The sequence below is a fragment of the Phytophthora cinnamomi genome, assembly GCF_018691715.1.
Source record: "Phytophthora cinnamomi strain GKB4 chromosome Unknown Contig14, whole genome shotgun sequence".
Lineage (NCBI taxonomy): Eukaryota > Oomycota > Peronosporomycetes > Peronosporales > Peronosporaceae > Phytophthora > Phytophthora cinnamomi.
This window is the reverse complement of record NW_027150947.1, coordinates 184,508-204,991: the sequence shown is the minus strand read 5'-3', so window position 1 is coordinate 204,991 and position 20,484 is coordinate 184,508. Positions and strand designations below refer to the sequence as shown.

At 54.2% G+C, this 20,484-nt stretch overlaps 9 protein-coding genes across 9 annotated transcripts; 7 read left to right on the top strand and 2 right to left on the bottom strand.

Annotated features, from left to right (window-relative positions):
- Nucleotides 1-1,197: 1,197 nt before the first annotated feature.
- IUM83_01063 (uncharacterized protein) lies at nucleotides 1,198-2,512 on the top strand (the record flags this gene model as incomplete). The annotated part of the gene is made up of 4 exons (XM_067924891.1): nucleotides 1,198-1,626; nucleotides 1,715-2,047; nucleotides 2,114-2,182; nucleotides 2,294-2,512. 4 exons carry the CDS (start codon nucleotides 1,198-1,200, stop codon nucleotides 2,510-2,512), a joined length of 1,050 nt encoding a protein of 349 aa, XP_067797223.1.
- Nucleotides 2,513-4,920: 2,408 nt separating this feature from the next.
- Nucleotides 4,921-6,330, top strand: IUM83_01062 (uncharacterized protein; the record flags this gene model as incomplete). Its single annotated transcript, XM_067924890.1, has 2 exons — nucleotides 4,921-5,850; nucleotides 5,911-6,330. The coding sequence occupies 2 exons, from the start codon at nucleotides 4,921-4,923 to the stop codon at nucleotides 6,328-6,330; spliced, it is 1,350 nt and encodes a 449-aa protein (XP_067797730.1).
- Nucleotides 6,331-8,132: 1,802 nt separating this feature from the next.
- On the top strand, nucleotides 8,133-9,572 carry IUM83_01061 (uncharacterized protein; the record flags this gene model as incomplete). The annotated part of the gene is made up of 3 exons (XM_067924889.1): nucleotides 8,133-8,738; nucleotides 8,811-9,026; nucleotides 9,108-9,572. The coding sequence occupies 3 exons, from the start codon at nucleotides 8,133-8,135 to the stop codon at nucleotides 9,570-9,572; spliced, it is 1,287 nt and encodes a 428-aa protein (XP_067797499.1).
- Nucleotides 9,573-11,183: 1,611 nt separating this feature from the next.
- Nucleotides 11,184-11,923, top strand: IUM83_01060 (uncharacterized protein; the record flags this gene model as incomplete). The annotated part of the gene is made up of 2 exons (XM_067924888.1): nucleotides 11,184-11,822; nucleotides 11,912-11,923. The coding sequence occupies 2 exons, from the start codon at nucleotides 11,184-11,186 to the stop codon at nucleotides 11,921-11,923; spliced, it is 651 nt and encodes a 216-aa protein (XP_067797598.1).
- Nucleotides 11,924-11,990: 67 nt separating this feature from the next.
- IUM83_01059 (NAD(P)H:quinone oxidoreductase, type IV) lies at nucleotides 11,991-12,593 on the bottom strand (the record flags this gene model as incomplete). The annotated part of the gene is made up of 1 exon (XM_067924887.1): nucleotides 11,991-12,593. One exon carries the CDS (start codon nucleotides 12,591-12,593, stop codon nucleotides 11,991-11,993), a length of 603 nt encoding a protein of 200 aa, XP_067797214.1.
- Nucleotides 12,594-12,842: 249 nt separating this feature from the next.
- On the top strand, nucleotides 12,843-14,303 carry IUM83_01058 (uncharacterized protein; the record flags this gene model as incomplete). The annotated part of the gene is made up of 2 exons (XM_067924886.1): nucleotides 12,843-14,085; nucleotides 14,158-14,303. 2 exons carry the CDS (start codon nucleotides 12,843-12,845, stop codon nucleotides 14,301-14,303), a joined length of 1,389 nt encoding a protein of 462 aa, XP_067797213.1.
- Nucleotides 14,304-14,727: 424 nt separating this feature from the next.
- Nucleotides 14,728-15,288, top strand: IUM83_01057 (ADP-ribosylation factor family; the record flags this gene model as incomplete). The annotated part of the gene is made up of 1 exon (XM_067924885.1): nucleotides 14,728-15,288. One exon carries the CDS (start codon nucleotides 14,728-14,730, stop codon nucleotides 15,286-15,288), a length of 561 nt encoding a protein of 186 aa, XP_067797209.1.
- Nucleotides 15,289-15,546: 258 nt separating this feature from the next.
- Nucleotides 15,547-17,445, bottom strand: IUM83_01056 (uncharacterized protein; the record flags this gene model as incomplete). Its single annotated transcript, XM_067924884.1, has 2 exons — nucleotides 15,547-16,323; nucleotides 16,456-17,445. The coding sequence occupies 2 exons, from the start codon at nucleotides 17,443-17,445 to the stop codon at nucleotides 15,547-15,549; spliced, it is 1,767 nt and encodes a 588-aa protein (XP_067797208.1).
- A 2,011-nt stretch (nucleotides 17,446-19,456) lies between these two features.
- Nucleotides 19,457-20,416, top strand: IUM83_01055 (Acyl-CoA desaturase; the record flags this gene model as incomplete). The annotated part of the gene is made up of 1 exon (XM_067924883.1): nucleotides 19,457-20,416. One exon carries the CDS (start codon nucleotides 19,457-19,459, stop codon nucleotides 20,414-20,416), a length of 960 nt encoding a protein of 319 aa, XP_067797211.1.
- Nucleotides 20,417-20,484: the final 68 nt, after the last annotated feature.

Genomic DNA, 20,484 nt, shown 5'->3' with positions numbered 1-20,484 from the left:
TCGCACCCAGGCGCGTTGCACGACGCTGCTGATGACGCGGTCGCTGAGGTTCTGAGTGTTGGGTGGGAAGAGAGTGCAGCTATTCATTGCTGAGGTGCGGGTGTTGGCGGATCTGAGACCTTTTCGACGGCGTTCGGATTGCAAAATGAAATCGGGCGACAGCTCGATCATGACAGGATAGCCAGTCTGAAACGACGGTGGCATGATTCGTACTACCTGGGCATACAAAACTATCTGAAGATGGCAGCTGCTGGGCAATTTTTGATTAGTACAATGAGCTCATCACTCATCACACGGTCTCGGTCCCCGCTCTGCACGTGCTGGCAAATTGCAACATTGCCAAAGGCTCGGCCACGTGTGGCTGAGATTGTCATAGTCTAGCTACTCTTCCCACGTGACTGCAGGCTACTCTCATGAATGACTTCAGTCTGCAAGGGAGTGTCAGAAGGAACTGAGTGAGCATGCTACGACCGCCCTAATTGCCGTGTGCTGCGATATCAGAGTTAATTCCCGGTTCAGGTACCGGTACGCAATATTTCAAATTTTCAATTATGCAAGTATGTGTGTAGTGACAGATCGCCGAGTACTAATACGATATGGTACTCATATTGCGCAGAGGTGGCATAAGGCTTGGGGAGCAAAAAAAACGATGACGATTTGAAGTCAAGATGCAGCTCCACTTGTTGTTGCTGTTTACCAACGCAAATACAACTCACACCGGAAGCGGTGTTCGTTCAGCGCCGACACATTCCAGTAAACGGAGTGGGCCCATAACAATGTGCTAGTTCGTTTCCATTTACTCAGTATCTGACGGGTTCTTAGTCTTTTCGAACACGACACGCTGACGACAAAATAGTGAGGACAGTTCTGGTACAAGCGTATCCTGGATAGTTGCCGACAAAACACCAAAAACGTGATAGGCGACGCTTCCGTCGTAGCTTCGAGGAAACCTAACTCATATGAAACGTTTTATAGGGCATTCGGTTTATTTGAAATGATCGATGTTGTTAGCGGTGTCAGCGACCCATACTGTGACTCGGCTGTGTCTCGACTGTTCGTACCAGAATCCGTATGGAAGGCTCCGATTCCTGAGTTCCTTCTTCCGTCAATTTCTCCAAAGCAAACTGCGGTATCCGTATGCCCAATTTCCTTTATGTGTAGTCAAAAGTTACAATAGTTTTTTCGGGCGTCTGGGCCATGATGGCCGTCTTTGAGCTGGACGAAGTCACCGCGCTGTCTCTGCTGGAAGGCTGCGACTTGGCTGAGGACGTGGAGGCCATCCCGTCCGCCGCCGTCGACCCGCCCCCGGCGCAAACTACCCGAAAGCGCCAGTGCTGGCGCCTTGCGCGGCGAGACGAAGTGGTAGCGCTGCAGCAGGCAGAAAAACAGCTGAACATACAGTTGCGGCAACTGCAGCAGAATCTGCGGCTGAAGAGTCGCGCTCGGAAGGACCACCTTCTGGACGGAGCGCACCGTGTTTTGGCATGGGAGGATTTGTGCCAGCGACAAGCGGCGAGGCGCACGGAGAGCGAGGAGCGGAACAGGAAGCTCAGGGACCAAGTGCGGCAGAAGCTATGGCAGGCCAAGGCGCTGCTCAAAGGGTTCAAGCGGCGTCTTCGAAACGAGGTGATTTTTTCTAAATCTACTTTTTTGGGGAAAATATGTGGGGAATGAAAAAAAAGATGGCATGTTCATTTTTTTTTTTTTGCGGCAGGTGGTGGGCACTTCGATCCAGTTGTGCAGACAGTATGAGGTGGACGCGAGGGGTGTCACGCCTCCGACAGACAACGAAACTGTGTTTCGAGACCTCCTGCTGGGGATGGACGAGATGTATGCGGGCGTGGACGACTTTTTTGAAAAAGTGAAGATGGACGAACTGCCGTGTCCGGGGAGGAGGAATACCACTCCTGGTAGCAGGGCGGAGGGGAAGTTCGTGGAGTTGCTGGACTCTTATGCAGTTCCGTTCGGGCTCGACGACACTGAGAAAGCCGTTTGGAGGTGTCTCGGGGAGGAGGAGCCGCAGAGTCCGAAACCCGCATTTGTTCAGGTAAACGCGCGTGTATCTTTTGGTAATGATTCCATTTCGGTATCTGATCACAGTTTTTTTTTTCAGGTCTTCGATGAGTGTGATAATACGCTCAAGCAGAGCATGTGCAGCGCCTTCACTGCTGGAAATGTTCATGTCCGTGTCATAATGCGCAAAGTGGGCCGGAAATACGTTGAGCAAGACCGAGGCGTTTTTATTTTCCGAAGGCTGATTGAACCGGTGGCTGGCGTTCCCATCGCCTTTCAGGAAACGACGCGGCTCATTGTGCAGCCTGGGCCGCCGTCTGACCTCGGTCCCACTACGGTGATTCAGTCGCATCGACAGTCAACGGCTAACCACGATGCCTACTCACTTGCCGCGCGGAGAGTGCCAAGGGCTTTCATTGACATGGGCGTTGCAGCCTGGGAAGACTCGATCACGCGCTTCAACTATTTTGTGGAAGACACGTTAATTCGAGCGCACTGACAAATTATAATAGGGTTCGAACAGGAGTGGCCTTGTCATAACGATAACAGGAGTAGCATCGTAAATTACTGCCACAAGCGGCACTTTCACATCACCCGCCATTCGTGCGGCACTCGGTTCACGCAAGTGTTTCATTCCCCACAGCCAAGCCATTTCTCCTCCACCGGGTCACATGGGGGACTCACTCCCTTTTCGTTCTGAAAACGACGCAAGTCAATATAGCTCCCGTGGGCTGAGCAAGATATAATCTGCATTCGAATATTGTAGCAAACGACTATAGCATTACTTGGCAGCCTGCACTGCCGGAACAACTTGCCTCCACACGGGTCGATCGTTTCCTTCTAACGCCACTAGAAAAGAAATCCTTGTGTCGGATGGATTTATAAAGCATATAGCCGATGAAAATTTGTCAAATGCATTCTTCGTATCGACACTCCCGAGATAAGGAAGCACGCTGTTTGTACTATTCACGAGACATGTTCCTCGGGCGGGTACACGACTTTCGGATACCCGTTGCGAGCTCTGCTCCATAAGGCAGAAGTGATTCAATTCTAAAGCTTCTTCAGCAAAAAAACAAAGTCGATGAATATATAACCCAATTTTCTTTTATTGCCAGCGGCAGCCTGGAAGAATTGTGTAGCTCGATAGCTAAAACATACCCGAATATCGAGCAGCGTGCGGGCGTGTGGGTTCTGTCTACACTATCGCCTGAGAACCTAAAATGTACTTCGAAGTAATTGTTATTCCTTACACACTAGCCAGGGTTCCTCTATTGGATCGCATCGAACACCGACTTCTTTTTCAATCTGGTAGCATCGTAAAACGATGTGGTTCTCGTCGATGAGACACGCGAAAACCTGGAAACGCGTATTATAGCGCATCCCAGTGCTATTCCCGATATGACACTGACGAACTTCCCATCGCGTATGTTGACAGTGCCCAAGGTAGGCACAGTACTCATAATTGCAGCATCAAAGGGCATTGGATGGCAGACACTAGGAGCAGACATGCCGAATGTTGCTCGAGTACAAATACTATTCATATATGTAGATGCAAGTTGCGTCACTCACGAGGCTGGTTCCGCAGATGGGATCGACTTCCGTAGACTTGTGCTTACCGTGATGCCGCTGTTGAAATCGATACTGGACATGTCGCCGCTGACGAAATTTGTTGAATTGAGTATTACACCGGGCTGATATGTTGTAACGGGTTTCTTGGAACTTGCAACTTGAGCGACTTCCACTGTCGAGGCAACCCTGCCATTGGGTGGCCAAACGATGGGAGTTATTGAAGCTGAAATATCCAGGCTAGAGACAAACCTTAAAGGTGCGGCACACCCATTAAAAAGGGAGCCTTGCCAAGGTCTCGCGAATTCCCAAATGAATCATTACCAAATTTGGGAGATCGTTGAAGATATTGTCGGGGAGCTCCCTCATGTTCATACTGCCTAGCTTGCCTTCAATATGACTGCAGAAACATACAAGTTCCATAAAAAGACGCCGATGTTCCTTTGAGCTTACAGAGTCTCGAGATCCTTTAGTCCAGCTTAGCAAACTCTGTATGTTCGAATACATTAGTTGACTAGTAAATCCGTAAAAGAATAGAACGCATCATTTGTACATCTAAGATCTTTCGAAAGCAAAATGCTAACTTACATTGCTCGGAAGTGTTGGCATTTTTGCAGTTCCTCTGGAAACGCAGTCATCCGGCGATTGATAACTTGAATGGACTCCTACATTCCTCAATATGCGACCGCCTTCACTTTATCAAATGCGTCAGGAGGATGCATCCACTATTCGTATGAGGTCAAACAAAAGATGTCCTACCCATAGCTTCCGATTCTTGCCATAGAACGACGTAAGGTCCACCCAAACGGTGTGCGCTCGTTCATAGCTAGGGCCCGCTAGAACCGACCATGTCCTCGAATCTAACGTGATCCATTCCACTTTCAAGTAGCCTTCTTTCCAGTCGCTGAAGAGAAGCTATAGCAAGGATCTTCTCGCGCCACAGAAGCATCTTCAGTGCCGCGAACAAGTAGCTCAATCTCACTCACCAAACACACAACACCCGCCGTTATCAACGTGGGGTTCGCATCAATAATTAGCCAGAACTGTCCATTGTCGTAGTCGCCCGTGTATGAGCCAGTTGACCGCTTCGTTTGGCACCACCGACACGAAAATGAGCCATGGCGTCCAGACCAGACAGAGCACAAGTATGAGCAGCATCACAACCCTGAAGACGCCAAAATGCCTGCAGAAATGTCAAATTACAATGGCGATTATTTAACAAAAGTACTGGTATTAATTTGAATTTGTTGATTGCAACAATATAATTCATTCAAGTATAAATAATATTTTTAAAACGAAATTACACCTGTTTATCTCGATAATTTCGTCACATTTGTCAACATGGACTCGACCTCCACTACCTCCATTGCAGACCTGCTCGAATCGTCGCTGGAGCTGCTGGACGACGTGGAAGGCTTCGGCCTCTGCTTCTTCGACTTCGACGATGTCCTTGACAAGGCGTATACACCAGGGCATGCAGCTCTGGACCAAGACCGCGCGCTGATGCAGCAGCTGGAGCGTAGCGGAGACCTTGACACAAACCCGTCAAAGCTGATATATACCCTTAACGGCTCAATAGAGAGCGAACAGGACGCTGCAACCGCCGCAAAGCATTCTCCAGAGACCGACAAACCACAAAAGTCGACGAGGAAGCTGCGGCACCAACGCCAGAAAAATGAACTCGAATATTTGAGAAACCAGGTCACGGAACTCGAAAAACAGCTTGAAAGTCTCAAGAATTCGAGCAACGCTCAAGCGAAAGAGCAGGGGGCTCTGATGTCCTTGGGGGGCACTGTTGGTGACGAGGTTTCTTCGCTGTGGGAACGTGTGGCCAGGAACCAGAGAAAGGAGCGGGTGAAGGCTGAAGTCGAGAACGCAAAGCTCCGAGAGAGACTCGAAGGTCAACTGAAGATCGCCAAGAGTCTGGAGAAGTTGCTGCGTAAACGACCTGCAGAGGAAGATGGAAATAGGGGGCGCTCGAAGATGAGGATGCAGAAGATGGTGGGGCTCCGCGAGGCGGAGGTGTTCGCCTTGTTGTCTGTAAGAGTGGACACTTTGGCCGAGCGAGTGGATGCTGTGATGAACGAGGCGGGGTTTGCGGTTGTAAACCGCGAGCGAAATGAAGCTCAGGTCAAGCGTGACAACTCGGGAAGGGTGTGCGTGGAGTTGGTGGACGCCAAGATCCTGCCGTTCGCTGTTCAAGACGTCGGGAAGGCGGTGTGGAAGACGTTGGCCAGCCAACGCATTGAGCTGGACAATGGATACTACAAGGTAGGAGTCTTCACTCGGCCTATCAGTTGCAGGAGTAATACTTATGTTACGATTTTGCAGGCTTTGGATTGCACAGATGACACGGTGCGGGCGGAATTTTGTGTCACGCTGCGGCTCCGACGCGCAGAAGCTTTTGTGCGCATGCATATCCTTGGGAGGCGTATGATCCAGGAGGGCCGAGTCGTTATGGTGTGGGCAACATTCGGTCACACGGAAGGGGTCCCATTCGGCATGCAGCGCATTAATCTTAGTGAGTGTGGGTGGACGCTGGTGGAAAATATCGCGGGTGAAGCTCCAGGATGTAGAAGTGGCACCATTGTGCAGTCGTGTGTTCGTTTGACGCCTGAGTTTGGCGATGCCCATGCTCAAAACTCGCGTGCTGGAGTGTTATCCGATCTGGTCATTGGCTCGTACGGGTTAAACATGCAGACGTTGCACCAAGAAGTGGAAAATCATCTCGTCCAAGGCACGCTGCGGTAATATTTCACAGCTTTACATCGGTGCACCGGACCAATCGACACTTTGATGGCGGGAGGTACATGTAGTGGATTATTGACTTTGACGTAACTGTCTGTCACGACTGGTGTTTGTTTTTATTATCAAAGGTTCAACCCAGCTCCTCTTCCTCGGGTCCTCAGGGCCATTCAAAGAAAAAAAGACGAACGTTGATTATCTAGTTAGTGGATCTGTCGTTTTGCTAGCTACGGTTGGTTGTAAAAGCTAAATTACTGACGTGATAAACTTATTGGTTGAGAAGCCCAGTCGCTGAAGGACATTAACCCTTGAGTTCAGCAGAATGACGAAACATATACTGACAGTGAGCTCACCAGACTTGGCGTTCTCGGTTGCTCTCCTTCAGCGCCATCAAAGTGGATCTCGTTGCGAAATCTCTAAGTTCCATGAAACACGTTCGTTGTGTGGACAGTAGCAAAAATACTCTTCGGAATATCAGAAATTCGTCAAGGCCGTGAAATACATACAGACACGACGAATGGGCTCCTTACCTCGTTGTTCACGTTGAGGCTGCTTTGCTGGGCACAAGCGTTTTCGTAAGCTTCATTTCAATTATACGGTACTTTAGTACATGATCGGAATGACCTAACTGCGAAAAAGTACATTTTCAACTGGCCCAGCTTACAAAGGTCAATGGATTTGTCGTGAATTCTTGGTGTCAGCCTCAGCACACGTTACCCTCGCGTACATGCACAATATAAACCCGTTGCTTTCTGTAGCAACTTCTTTAGTACAGTTCTGCTCCAGTGTCTCTCACCTAGCGGCGGTGACAGATCTTATCGCCTCATTCTGCGCCACGCCAAGTGGTGTGCATGACGCATTCACTTTTGCCGTCACTGCGTTGATACCGTATCCGCGTTTGCGACAGGAAACTCATATGTTACTGAACCAGCCTACCATACATGTTTTAAGCGGAACAGTAGATTCAGTTCCCAGACGGAAATTCTTGTGATGTGATTGGATAAAAATTTGGACATGACTTTTTGTACGTGTTTCTGCTCCTGGTAAGATAGAACAATTTGTGCCAGAAATCACGGGCAAGTTTGCCCAATCGAGTTTGTTCCCGGGAGTCCGCCCGAAGTGTCCGACGACTATGGCGTGTGCGCGTTGCTTTAGCGGTGTTCACGCCAATATGTTTCGCATCTGTGCGCAGCACGTTGGGCGTGTTCTCACACTGAAGCTACCGCATCATGGCAAACAGCACGCGCAACCAGCGCGACGGCTACGTGTACTTTGCTCGGCCGATTCAAATGCGACGGGTCGTCTGTAGCCAACCTCCCCCACGTTTATTTGGACAAGCAGCGAGCACGCGCTCTGAGCACAAACGCAGGCTTAACCAAAAATCCCTAACCCACGCTGAGCGCAGAACACATTTCCCACCTTAGCAACTTGTTCCTTGCTCAGCAAGGGCCTAACTTGACAATCTATGCCGTGGGTGCTTGTAATTAGGGTTCGAGCATTGAACAAAATGAACATACACACCTCGTGGTAGTGCGCGTCCGAGAGGGCTGGTTGGCGGAAAAATTTGAATCTGCACAAACTTTTTTTCCGGAAGCAACCACAAGCGCCATCTTATTATAGTTACTGTGGTTATACAGTAGTTCCTCTGGTTTTGCTGCCGTGTTGTCTTATCGCGCGGATGACAGATCACATGCGGTGATCATGCGGGAAGGCGACAGAATTCTTTCTGGCCTAACTCCTCGCCCTTTGAAAAAGGGTTAAGCCGTGGTTGGTTGGACTCACTTAGTCATTGCTCACCTCACGTGACAATGGATTCCGAGACGCTGCTGCCTTCGCTTTTCGACTGTGACGTCCCCATGACAAGTGGGAGCGTCATGGAGGGCAACACTTGCTACCGCGATTCAATGGACATGGACTTCGCGGCAATCAACGCATTCCTGACCGAGGACAGTCCGATTGAGGCGCTGGGCGACACTTGGGATGTTCTGAAGTCGAAAGACGCAAGTTACGAGAGCTCTCCTTCATCAACTCACTGTCAGGTTGAAGAAGATTACACCGACTCCGCCCGTGTGGACGGAGACTCCATGCGCGCTGGGCGAAGCAGGAAGCGCGCTAAAACGCAGTATCGCTCTCCCAAAGACGAGGTGTCAAGTCTACGTATTCAGGCTGACAGCCTTCGAGCGAAACTGCTCTCGCTTCAGTACAAATCGGCCAGACTAGACTCGACAAACGATACGTCAGGGGCAGTGGTCTCCACGCAAGCGCAGCAAATATGGCGTCGAATGGCTCTCTCACAACTCGACCGGCGTCAGAAAGCAGAGGCAGAAAACGCTTCCCTCCGCGAAATGGTGGCGCTTCAAGTTCTTGAAGCCAAAAACTTGCGCCGTATGCTGAAGCGGCGAACACGGATTGAGGTGGGTCAAACCGAACTTTAGGTTTGAATCACTGTAGTTGAGGCTAACGATCGCGCATTCTGTTTCCCTCAGATGATGGAGGACATGCTTGGCGTGAAGGAGATGACGAGGATACCGAAGCCAATTCCTGACAACGAATCCAGTATTTTTCAGGAGCTAGGCCAAGCTGCCGACGCGCTCTATCTCAGAATCGACAGCCTCTTCGGGGCAAAGGGTATGAATGCTTTGCCAATCACTGGCCATTCTCGTGAAGCGAACCTCGACGTGATCAACGGAGTTTACTACGAGGTTCGACAGAAACGGCTTCTCCCTTTCAAATTTCAAGAAGCAGAAAAAGCGACATGGCAGTGTGTTTGTTATTTGGCGCAGGCCAATTTGCGTAACACTGGGATGCCGGAACTATGGTTTAATTCCTGCTGCGATTCCGTGGAAACAAATGAGAACATGCTCCAGACCAGTTTTTCTGTGGCAGTTTCAGGCATCGAAGATTTAGTCGGCACGTACAACCAGATGGTGGTGCGTCGATACAAGGACGACAAACGCGTCGTGTACATTTGCCGGGTTTTAGCCAAGCCAAGATTTCAGAACGGTCATCCCGGTGCCAGTGTTACGACAACCATGCATATCGTTCTCGAGCACGCAGAGGCGGATACAACCGTGATGAAGGTTTATTTCAGCGCCGAGCGCGACATATCTCCAACTACGGTGGATACTACCGCGACGGTGGCGATGTCTGCGTGGGATGTACTCGTTCCTCGATTTGCCGGTGATGTTGAAACCATATTGTTGGAGAGCAACAAACCCAGCAGGTTTAGAGGTCTGGTTACAGTTTAACATGTAATGGTGCAGGCGAAACACGGTGTGGGCTTCGAAAGCCATTAGTTACTTCATCGTGCAACTGAAACGAGAGGAAATGATGCGCCAAGCGTGTGCATACAGAAACTTTTATCAATTGTCAGCTGGGACACAAGTTCAGCGCATCGTTGCTTTTGTCCACTATTATATCCTCCTCCCTCTGTTATTGTTTCTTCGTCTTGCGTGTACGTTCTTAGATGCACAAACCTATGGCATCAGATACGTCACAGAGTGCAAATGCATTCCACGGCAAAGGTCAAATTAGTATTGGGAGAACTGAAGCCACGATTCATTTTTCCAGTCGACGGCGATTCAAGCTGGGACGTAAAGTCTCTCATACTTTTGCAAAAGTATTAATCTTTTCGCGGACAACGGGAGCATTCTGCCCCGATCGGGGCCCTTTCAAAACCTGGTAGGTTTTGCGATACTTGTTGATTGCTAGCATAACACGCATTTATACTTCAAGCCTACGCGCCCCCCGTATGGTAAGAGCAACTGCAGCTTAAATTCAATTAAATAACAGTAGAATTTGGTGAGAATTCTTCCGTTTTAATTCGTACATTCTTGTGACAAGCACTAAGTACCTTCCGATGCGTCCAAAGGAATGACCAAGGATAAGAATGCTGAAAAGATGAACCAGAAATCGAGATAAATTTTCAACCTCGTGCGATTTGGGACCTTCACACACTGCATACTGGCTTTGGTACAAACAATTTTCTAACTCTTCGGGCTTGGAAACGTGAAGCAGTTTAGGCAAGAGATAGTTGGTTCGAAAGGCATCAGCGCTGTCACGACTAGGGATCCCAAAACGCACCCAGACTGCATGCGGGATGTTGGGATCTAAAAGCTCAGATCAGGTTTCACCCTCAGTCCACAGATGTGTACGAGGATACACTCAGCTTCGTAGCAGCCGTAATGACCTCGCTGGGTCTTACCTGCGGAAAGAGGTACGGAGGTACGCAGACCAAGACCGCTCTGTCTTCAGTTCCCGGATTATCTCGGAGATGATGTTCAGCCATGCCGTGGGTTTTGTGATATAACCACCACACATGTCGATGAAAATCTGATTGGGTCTGAAACAAGAACTTTGACCAAACAAAACCCTACTGTCCCTGTGGCAGTGGCGAAGTTGGCTAGAGATGTCAAGGCAGCCGTAATTAACGAGGGATGCAGCAAGTCCAGTGTGTACCTATATCGGCGAAGTGCTGTTGGAAACTATCCATCGCAAAATCCTGGGTAACATCGGGGTTCATTGACACCCAAGTGAAACAAACGCGCGACACCTTCGTTGGACTTCACCATGGTTGTAGTCTATTGTAGAGAAGATAGTGGCCAGGCCCAAGCTCATGGAAGCAGAGCATGGATATCGATACCGAGTAACTCGCCCTCAACCTTTTCTACAGCCTTTTTCATATGCTTGTTGATAGGTGCATGGACAACTTATCGTTTATTTACCTATGCAATCAGATAAACCTGATGTATGTCTTAAAAAGCACGAAGCATGCCACCGAGATACTGTGCTAACATCAAAGTGGGGTGTCGTTGCCATTGACGAATTAATCTGGTGGCGAGCTCTCCACAATCGAAAACATGGACCAGCTGACCGACTTGTTGAACGACGAGAACGTTTCACTGGCTGAAGTCATTGAGATTATCGACTCGTACGACTTCGACGTCACTGCGCAAGACCCCTGCCAAGAAACCAGTACCCCCAGCGCGTTGGAGTTCTTGGACTCAATTGAACTCGAAGGTTCCCTTACTCCAAGTTTCGCCCTCAATCATGATCCACAAAAAGAGCTGGTTCCGACCGTCGCCGCACAAGTGTCAGGCACAGCAGAGGATATTGGAGCCGGGGCTCCAGTCGATCTAATCCTGCCTGAGTATGTTGAACGCGGACGCGTTCGTGAACGTGTTACCCGTTTGCGTGGAGTGGTGAAGCAATTGGAGCATCAACTTCACGTGCTCCGTGGACTGGACTATCAAGGACCTCTTGAGGCGGAAGGAGGCGCAGAAACGAAGCTGGACAAGGGGACCAAGGCGGTTCCGTCACACACTTCTTCATCACTAACCTCTGGCGACGTCGTGGTGTGGCGTGACCTAGCGTTGAGGCAGTACGCGGAAAGGCGGAAGGCTGAAGCCGAGAACACAAATCTCCGTGTGCGACTGGAAGAGCAGCTTCGAGTGGCGAAGCGGTTTGAAAGACTCGTTCGCGGCCAACTACTGGGCAAGGTGAGCTTTATCCTAGCAGTAAAAACAACATGACCTCTTGTTGCTAACGACTAACGTTGAATCTGTCTATATGAATTGCTATGCACCAGAGTGAATTATAGCGCAGGAGGGGCACGTTAAAGCGGCTTCCATTCTTAACTAAGTTGAAGTAGAACCACAACACTTTGCTTACGACGACAGCTTCTTGGTGATCTCTGCGAAGCTCTGGCCCTGGATCTTGGCGATCTCCAGCTCAATGTCCGTCGGCTGGCGCGATCCGTCGGCGTTGGCCAGTGTGCCCGCCCCCCATGGGCTACCGCCGTGGATCTCCTCGTTGGTGCCCACAAGCGGCGAGCGGTAGCCGAGCGGCACGAAGGTCATGCCGTGGTGGGCGATGAACGGGGTCATGCTCATGGCTGTGGTCTCCTGGCCGGCGCCGAGCGACGCGGAGCTGAAGAAGATGCCGCAGGGCTTGCCGATCAGCTCTCCTCTAGCCCAGAGCCCGCCGCAGGCGTCGAAGAGGCCCTTGACCTGCGACGGCAGCATGCCGAAGCGCGTGGGGAAGCCCAGCAGGATGCCGTCGGCGTTCTTAAGCACGTCCGGCGTGGCAATGGGCAGATCGGGCTTGGCCGGCGCGTGCAGAGCCTTGAGCAGGTCATCGTTCAGCGTCTCCTGCACCTGGTAGACGCTGGCCTTGACGCCGGGCACGGACGTCACGCCGGCCTTGATGGACGACGCCAGCTTGGCCACGTGCCCGTACATGGAGTAGTAGACGATGGCCACGTTGGTCATTGCGGTTGCAGATAGAGAGGAGTTGGGGCTGTGGGGGAGGACGCTAATTGAGTTGTGCGTCTTTCAATTGTGGACCGGTCTAGACCACGCGTGGTGAGACAAGTTGATCACGCACCAGCAATGAATACGGTGGCCAGTGCATGGCACCTTCGCTTCAACGTGGCACGGGCTGTGATTGGCTAAACATGCCAATCACGTTTTAGCGTAAATCGGTGGTTTTACGCTAATTCTTTGCAATCCAAGTCCTGCATGGCGAGCGGCAGCGACGAGCGCGGTCTCTCCCTGGACGATGTGGCGCTGTCGGCGGCGCTGCTGCCGAGCTTCCTGGACGAGCTGAACGATGTCGATCTGCTGTCCTCGGCGCCGTTGGGCTCGTCGTCTGGTTCATCACCGTTCGCGAGCTATCAAGCGTCTTCGGAGACGTCCCCCAGACCCATTTTCGGGCCGTTTGCAGTCTCTACCTGCGCCTCCGCGTCGTCTCCGACGCTGAAAGACATTGCAGCCTATGCGCCAACATCTACGCAGCATTTTGCGGCGTCCGGGGCTCAAAATGATGAAGGTTTGGCATCGAAATCGCCTAAAACAACGCTGTCTGAAGCTCAACTTGCGGCTCCCAAGCCGCCCATGCAGAACTCGACGCGCGTGCGCCAGAAGGAGGAGCTGAGCTACCTGCGCCATAAGGTGCAGGCGCTGGAGCGGGAGCTGGACGGCAAGCGGCGCGAGCTCATGGCCGGCAGCGCCGCCGACAAGGAGAATGGGGACGTCGTGCGACGCGGACGCGGCCGCTGGCAGCGCATCGCCAAGCACCAGTTGGTGGAGAAGCAGCGCGCCGAGATGCAGAACCTGCAGCTGCGCGCGTCGCTGCTGGAGCAGCTCAAGCTGGCGCGCAGTCTGCATCGGCTGCTCAAGAGGAGCGCGGCTAGGAGGGACGAGGGCTCGGAGGCGGCGCAGCTGCAGACGCGGCTCGAGTTCAGTCGCTACGGCAGTGCAGAGGGCGAGGACGCGCTCTACGAGACGCTGCTGGGCGATATGGACGCGGTGTATGCCGAGGTGGACGAGGTCTGTGCGAGACACCAGGTCATGCAGAGTCTCGAGGAGGGGTCAGACGTCTCCAGTCTGCATGCGGGCGAGACGAAGGCGTTGTACCTGGAGGCCACGAACTCCAAGGTGGTGCCGTTCGGGATGGAGGAGACGTGCTCCGCTGTGTGGCGCTGCTTGAGCCGGGAGCACATCAAGCTGGCGGACGGCACGTACCAAGGCAAGGCCTGCTCGCCGGACACCATTCGTGCCAAGGCGATCACGACGCTGAGAGTGGATGCAACGCAGGCACGGATGCAGATGAGGTTCGCCATGAAAAAATACGTGGAGAGAGGACGCACGGTGATCACCTGCGAGTCGGCGTCTGAGAGCGAAGGACCGAGGGATTTGTTACATGGACTCAAGATGATGCAACGCGCGTGGGTTGTGATCCGCCCAGTCCCCGTTGAAGAGGGTGATGACGGTGACGGGGAGGAAGAGACTATCATTCAGCTGTGCATTCGGCTCACACCATCGTTGTCGGCAGGCGTGCTGGGCACTCCAGGTCCTCGAACTGGTGCGGTCACAGAGCTTCTGCTTGCAGCCGTGCACCGAAATCTCGGGTGGTTGTTCCAAACCGTCGAGAACATCCTGATGGAGCACGATTTCGGCGCCGCACCGCTAGGCTTATGATTGTCGTGGGAACTCGGGGAGCTCTCGGAAGTCACGGGGTAGTGCAGTGGAGACTGTATTACTCGGCCAAAAGGTCGTGAGGGCCTCACGATGAGGTTGCTGGTCTTATGCAGCTTGTGGAGACGATGTGGCACGAATCAATCGCTATTGGTTCTCGGCATCGAAGTGTTGCGGCTATGGGCTGCAGCCACGTCAACATGACCCGATTCAAACCTGTAACGCTCACCAGCATGATCGCATGCGTCGTGCAACCAATCACCCACTGCCAGGTCAAGTTTGACAAGCATGACAGATGGCTACATTTCGATGTTAGGGGTTACAGGCGCCAATGATGGTCGGACCTTGAAGCGCTGCTGGCAGATTTGTTGTCGCCAGATCTACTTTTTCATCGACACAACCAGCTCTGCCAAATACCGACCTTGAAATGGGCAACCTCGTGTCACAATACCTGGAAGCAGCACTGGATCGGATGGCAAACTATTGGACGAAGCCAAGTCGCATTCTCCTTCTTGGGCTTGACGGTGCTGGCAAGACGACACTGCTGTACAAGATGAAGCTTGGCGAGGCAATTACGACGATACCAACAATCGGCTTCAATGTCGAGACCTTCAAGTACAAGAACATCGAGTTTACAGCCTGGGACATCGGCGGTCAGAGTAAGCTGCGCCCGCTGTGGCGCTTTTACTTCGAGGGTGCGGATGCGGTGATCTTTGTGATCGACTCGGCTGATCGCTACCGGATTGATGAAGCGGTCCATGAGCTGCATCGTGTCTTTGAGGACGACGCGCTGCGTGATTGCAAGTTGCTGGTGCTCGCCAACAAGCAGGACCAGCCGGACTGCATGAACGTCGAGGAGCTTCGCGAAAAGCTTTCATTGCATCGCGTGACCAGAAATCCGTCACATATCACGAAGACAGTGGCTGTGTCTGGACAAGGCGTCGACGAAGGCATGATGTGGTTGAGCAGAGCCGTCACTGGCAAGTAGCGGTGTTGTCATAGCGAGCCAGCTCAAATGTCGGATACTGTAACTTGCAAAATCTCTTCAAAGCTGCCCTCGTCGTAACAAAACATGCATTTTACTGTACATAATGCACACAACAAACCGTTTTTCCCACTATCTTCACCATCTTGCGTTTGATGCTGGCAAATGGAGTGCAAACGCAAGTCGCGATCCATTCACTTTTGGACTTCCGACGGCATCGATGCGTGATGATCCTGGCAGCGAATCCCAAACATTTGCGTTTCAGCCCAGCAGCGACCGAGTATCCTCGACGAGCAGCAGCTTCTCCAGCACGTGGTGCATGACGATTACAGTGCGGTGATAGCAACCGACCAACACATTTGCAAGCGTTCCAGCAGCAACGTCGCTAGCGTCAAACTCGGCTCGACCAAGCGGCGAGATGCGCATACAAGTCTGTGTGAAGCTCATAGCGCGGTTCGGGTCGACACAGGCTGCCGTGTACGTAAGTGGACGAAGTACATTCCAGCCTCGCTCCTGCAACCGGATATCCAGCGAGCCCTCGGTCTCCACCATGGCGTTCCATACGCAAATGATCCGCTTTCGGCCGTCGTCGGACCATTCGTAGAAGCGCTTCACAGTCAACCACACCGTCACGAGCGTGTCGGCATCGGGAAGCCTCACCAAATCCGTGATTTTCACTGCCGCGATGTTGTCCGAGACCTCGCGGACCTGGTACAACCCTGGGTGGAACTGGGCGTTCCTGTCTGCGAGGCAACACCACACAGCTTGATCCACGGCGTTGAGACTGAATGGGAACACCTTGCACTCGGTGTTTTCCAGGAAGACCCCTGTACTGTTTGGAGCTGAGCGTAGCGCCGCTGAACAAGCCATGTCGCCTTCGAAATGAGCAATCCCGGTGGTCTGGAACACGCTGTCGGTCTGCTGGTACTGCGCTTCGAGCTCCACCCGAAGAGAGTCGAAGATGGCGGCCTCACTGTCGAAGAGACTGCTCCGAAACAGCTTCTCCGGCCGGCACTTGGACTGCAGCGCGCGCATGACCTGGAAGCACACGACAGACAACAGGTATAAGGTCTGGAGACACGGGCGGGGCCGACGCCGGCCGCGAGGCAGGCTACGGGGGCTCAGTGGAAGCACTGTTACTACGGTATACACGCACGCCTACTGGCTTACAGCTCGAGGGTTGCGGAAGGCGACTTCGAGCTGCTTGAGCGCCCGCAGCTGCTGCTCGGCCATGGCCCGCAGGCGCTTGTTCTGCTTCATGGACTTGTCGTACTCGGCCTTCTGGAACGTGGCGATGCGCTCCCAGAGCCCGTCGCTGGACGCGACGCGGTTCCCCGTCACGGCGTCCACGGCGGCGGGGCTGCCCGCTCCAAGACTCACTCTGTCCTTGGAGGTGTGTGTCTGTGCCGGGGAGCCGGGCGTCCAGTCCGCCGAGCTGCTGCTGCTGGCGGGCGCGGCGAGCAGCTCCGGCTGCGGCACGAGGTTGAAGACGATGGCCGTCTCCACGGCCTTCTCGCGGTCCGCCAGCGCCTGCAGCCGCAGCGTCTCGAGCGTCTGCTCCAGCTGCCGCACGCGCTCGCGCAGGTACTGCACCTCGTCCTTGGGGTTCATGCGGTGCTTGGGCGTGCCTTTGGCCTCTTTGGCTTTGGCTTTGGCTGCCGCTTTGGGCTTCGTCTTCAGCGACGCAGGAGGAGCTGCTACAGTTGCTGCAGTTGCTGCAGTTGCTGGCGCAACATTGACGCTGACGCTGACGTCAGTGATGGCGGACTTGAGTCGCCACGGCTGCAGCGGCTGCTTGAGCCTGGCGGTCACGGCGCCGTGGTAGACGCCGCCCATGGCGTCCTCGTCGGTCTCGTCCCCGCCCGCGTCCAGCATGGCGGGGCTGCGTGGCGCCGCGAGCGACGTGACGCCCAGGCCGAGCTCGTCGCTGTCGGCGCCGGCGGCGCAGCGCTCGTCGCGTGCGCGTCGCTGCGAGTTGCGGCGGCCTCGTGGCCGCAGCGGAGGCACGTCCAGGTCCTCGTCGTCCGAGTCGAAGACGATGGGCGAGGCGCTGGCGGACGTGGAGCCCTCCACGGGCTCGTAGGCCTCGTCCACCAGCTCCATGACGTCGTGCAACACCAGCACGCCGTCCGGGTCGCCGGGCAGGTCGGTCACGCACATGATGCAGGCGCGGCTAATGAATGTATGGCAGGCGCACTGTGCGTATTAGACTATTGCACCGGTTAAAGCGGGATAGAGCTGGCGTTGTGGCTGTTGGCAGAGTGTGGTGAGAATGGAGTGAACTGAGGGGTTGTATGGATGAGGGTAGGGTTCCAGTTGCTGCGACCCGCAATGAGTGAGCCCACAATTGAAATTCAAGTTGCATCATAATGGGGGAATCGGAGGTCTCCCTCGCGCTTCTTGGCGCGCTGTGCGTCGTGCATTACAGTATTCTTTGTTTCTTGCCCTCGTGTGGCTACGGAGATGGCAGTATCGCACGTTATGGCGCCTTTCCAGAGCGTTCGGAGCCTCGCGCCCTGCATTTCTGCGTGGAAAGTGGCAGACGCGGCGGCTGCACGAGTTCGTAGACGGCGTTCGTGTGCACCGTAAACTAGCGATGCAGCCCAGTGTGGCTGGCTCGGACGCTGCCAGCGATCGCCCAGCCCGTCCATGCAGTGGTTAAAGCGGTTGATTCCTCACTGTAAGACAAAGCCACGCACGACCACAGCCCTGGTTGTCCCTTGTCCAGTTGAGACGGCGACGGATTCGTCCACCGTTGGTGGATGGCGTTCATCGGAGGACGCCCAATGCAAGCTGCATTGCAATGCGGCAATGCAGCCAATACGCTGCTTGACAACGGGTTGCAGGGACGTCGTGAGGTGATCGGCTCGACGAAGCAGCTAACGAAGAAGGTCCGGGCCCGGAACAAGGTCCGTTGGTTGCTGCTGCCGCAGCCGTACCGCACTTTGCTGACTAAGGCGGCAGCGATCTTGGTCGTGTATCCGCGGCGCCAAGGACAAGCTGCGAGCCTGCTGTTGGTGATCTGCCCGAAGCTCGGAGCATTCAAGTCGTCGTGATCGTCGATCACTGATCGAGAGCATTCAACTCGGTTGGTGCTCTGCTGATCGATATCGGTTGCGGTGCAGCTTTTAGCTTGAACGGTTGGTCTCTACAGCATGAGCGAGGGCTGTCCAGGTGCACGACGTCACCTGGATCGGTTCATTGGTAAGTTAGCCTAGCCTTATCGAACCAGGTAGGATAACCCCAAACTCGGGCACCTCTGTATTCGTCCTTTTCGACGGCGGATCGAGTGACCGCGACCACCAAGCCGGAAAATGCACCATGCGCCTATGCAAACGCGCAGAACCGAAGTATTCGGGCGATCATGCCTCCACCGCAGGAACAATGGTCACTAGGCCTCCAAACCATGCTGTCGTGTTGTTCATTCGGCGTCGGTGGATCCACCGGAACCCGATTCTCTGCACTGCCAGAATGCCCCGGCGCTATAGAAACGAGGGTCCATTTTGCCCGAGCTCCGAGCTCCGTGATGTCATGGCCGAGGCGATCGTGGCAGGAGGATTCACCCCGGGGCTGTCCATCCACTACACAATGCGTAGTACGGTACCGGTACACACAGCCTCGACCTTGATACTGTGCGTACCGTGATCCATGTGTGGCCGTGCTTGAAGTGGTGTCCATCGGATGCCGTTAGAGAAAGCCCAAGGCTTCGAGGCACGCGCCGTGGCGCAAGCAGCTCGAGCCATTTCGGCGCTCCGTCCGCCCATGGATGGCCCTCAGCGAGCACCCTGACATCATTGCGATTTCCGGCCGGACGTCACACTGCTTGGCCATGTCCCCGAGCCGGGTAATGCCGTCGCCGGCACTTGTGGCGAGTATGGGCGCCAAAGACATGCACCACCAGCATTGGACGGTTCAGCCTGATCCCTACGGGTGCCCTTCAACTTGGAGCGTTAAATGCCCATGACACCCGGCCAACACGGCCGTGACATCGACTGGTGGTACTGTACCCCCCGAAGTTCGGGTGGGCTGGCCGCCAGGCATCATCCGCCCCCGTGCATTGCACGTGCAAAGCCGCCAGGAGCACCGACGGATGCAGGTAGAGCCCCGAAGCTCATTGTTCAATTTCCGTCTTCGCACGCAGTCAAGGTCGACAACACTAGCAGCAGCAGCAATGGTGAACTGGGTGGAGAACTACCGCAACGCCAACTGGCCGATGGTCTACTACATCACGCTCGTGCACATTGGCGCCGTCGTGGGTGCCACGTGCCTGCCGGAGTGCCAGACGCAGACGTACTGGTGGCTCTTCGGGCTCTACGTGCTCAACGGCCTGGGCATCACCATGGGCGCGCACCGCCTGTGGGCGCACCGCAGCTACAAGGCTTGCGGACTCATCCGCTTCCTGCTCATGCTGTGCAACGCCATGGCCAACCAGGGCACCATCTTCCACTGGAGCCGCGACCACCGCGTGCACCACAAGTACTCGGACACGAGCGCCGATCCGCACAACTCGGGCCGCGGCTTCTTCTTCGCGCACATGGGCTGGCTGCTGGTCAAGAAGGACCCCAAGGTGGTCAAGGCAGGCGAAGGGCTCAACTACGACGACCTGTGGGCCGACTGGACCGTCGTGCTGCAGGAGAAGCTCAACCCGTGGGGCAACCTCTTCATGTGCTTCGTGTTCCCCATGCTCGTGACCATGCACTTCGCCGGCGAGACCTGGTTCAACGGACTCTTCGTGTGCGGCTTCCTGCGCTACGTGCTGGACCTGCACGCGACGTGGCTCGTCAACAGCGCCACGCACTTCTACGGCTCGGCCGAGTACGACGACACCATTTGCCCGCGCGACAACTGGCTCGTGTCCGTCTTGGCGCTGGGCGAGGGCTGGCACAACTGGCACCACAAGTTCCCGTACGACTACTCGACGGGCGAGGGCGAGTTCCTGCAGTTCAACCCGACCAAGCTCCTCATCGACATCTGCGCGCTCTTCGGGCTCATCACGGAGCGCAAGCGCGCCACGGCCATCTGGCACCGCATGCGCGACGCGCGCGCCAAGGGCAAGCTGGCCGAGGTGGTGGACCCGGAGGGCGACGAGCCGCTGCGGGCCTTCGCCGAGCTCAAGTCCAAGATGCTGTAGGGGGTGTAGCACGTCTCTCTCGACGGGTAGGCGGCTCTGCAGTCGCTCTCGCTTGTTGTGAGCGCAGC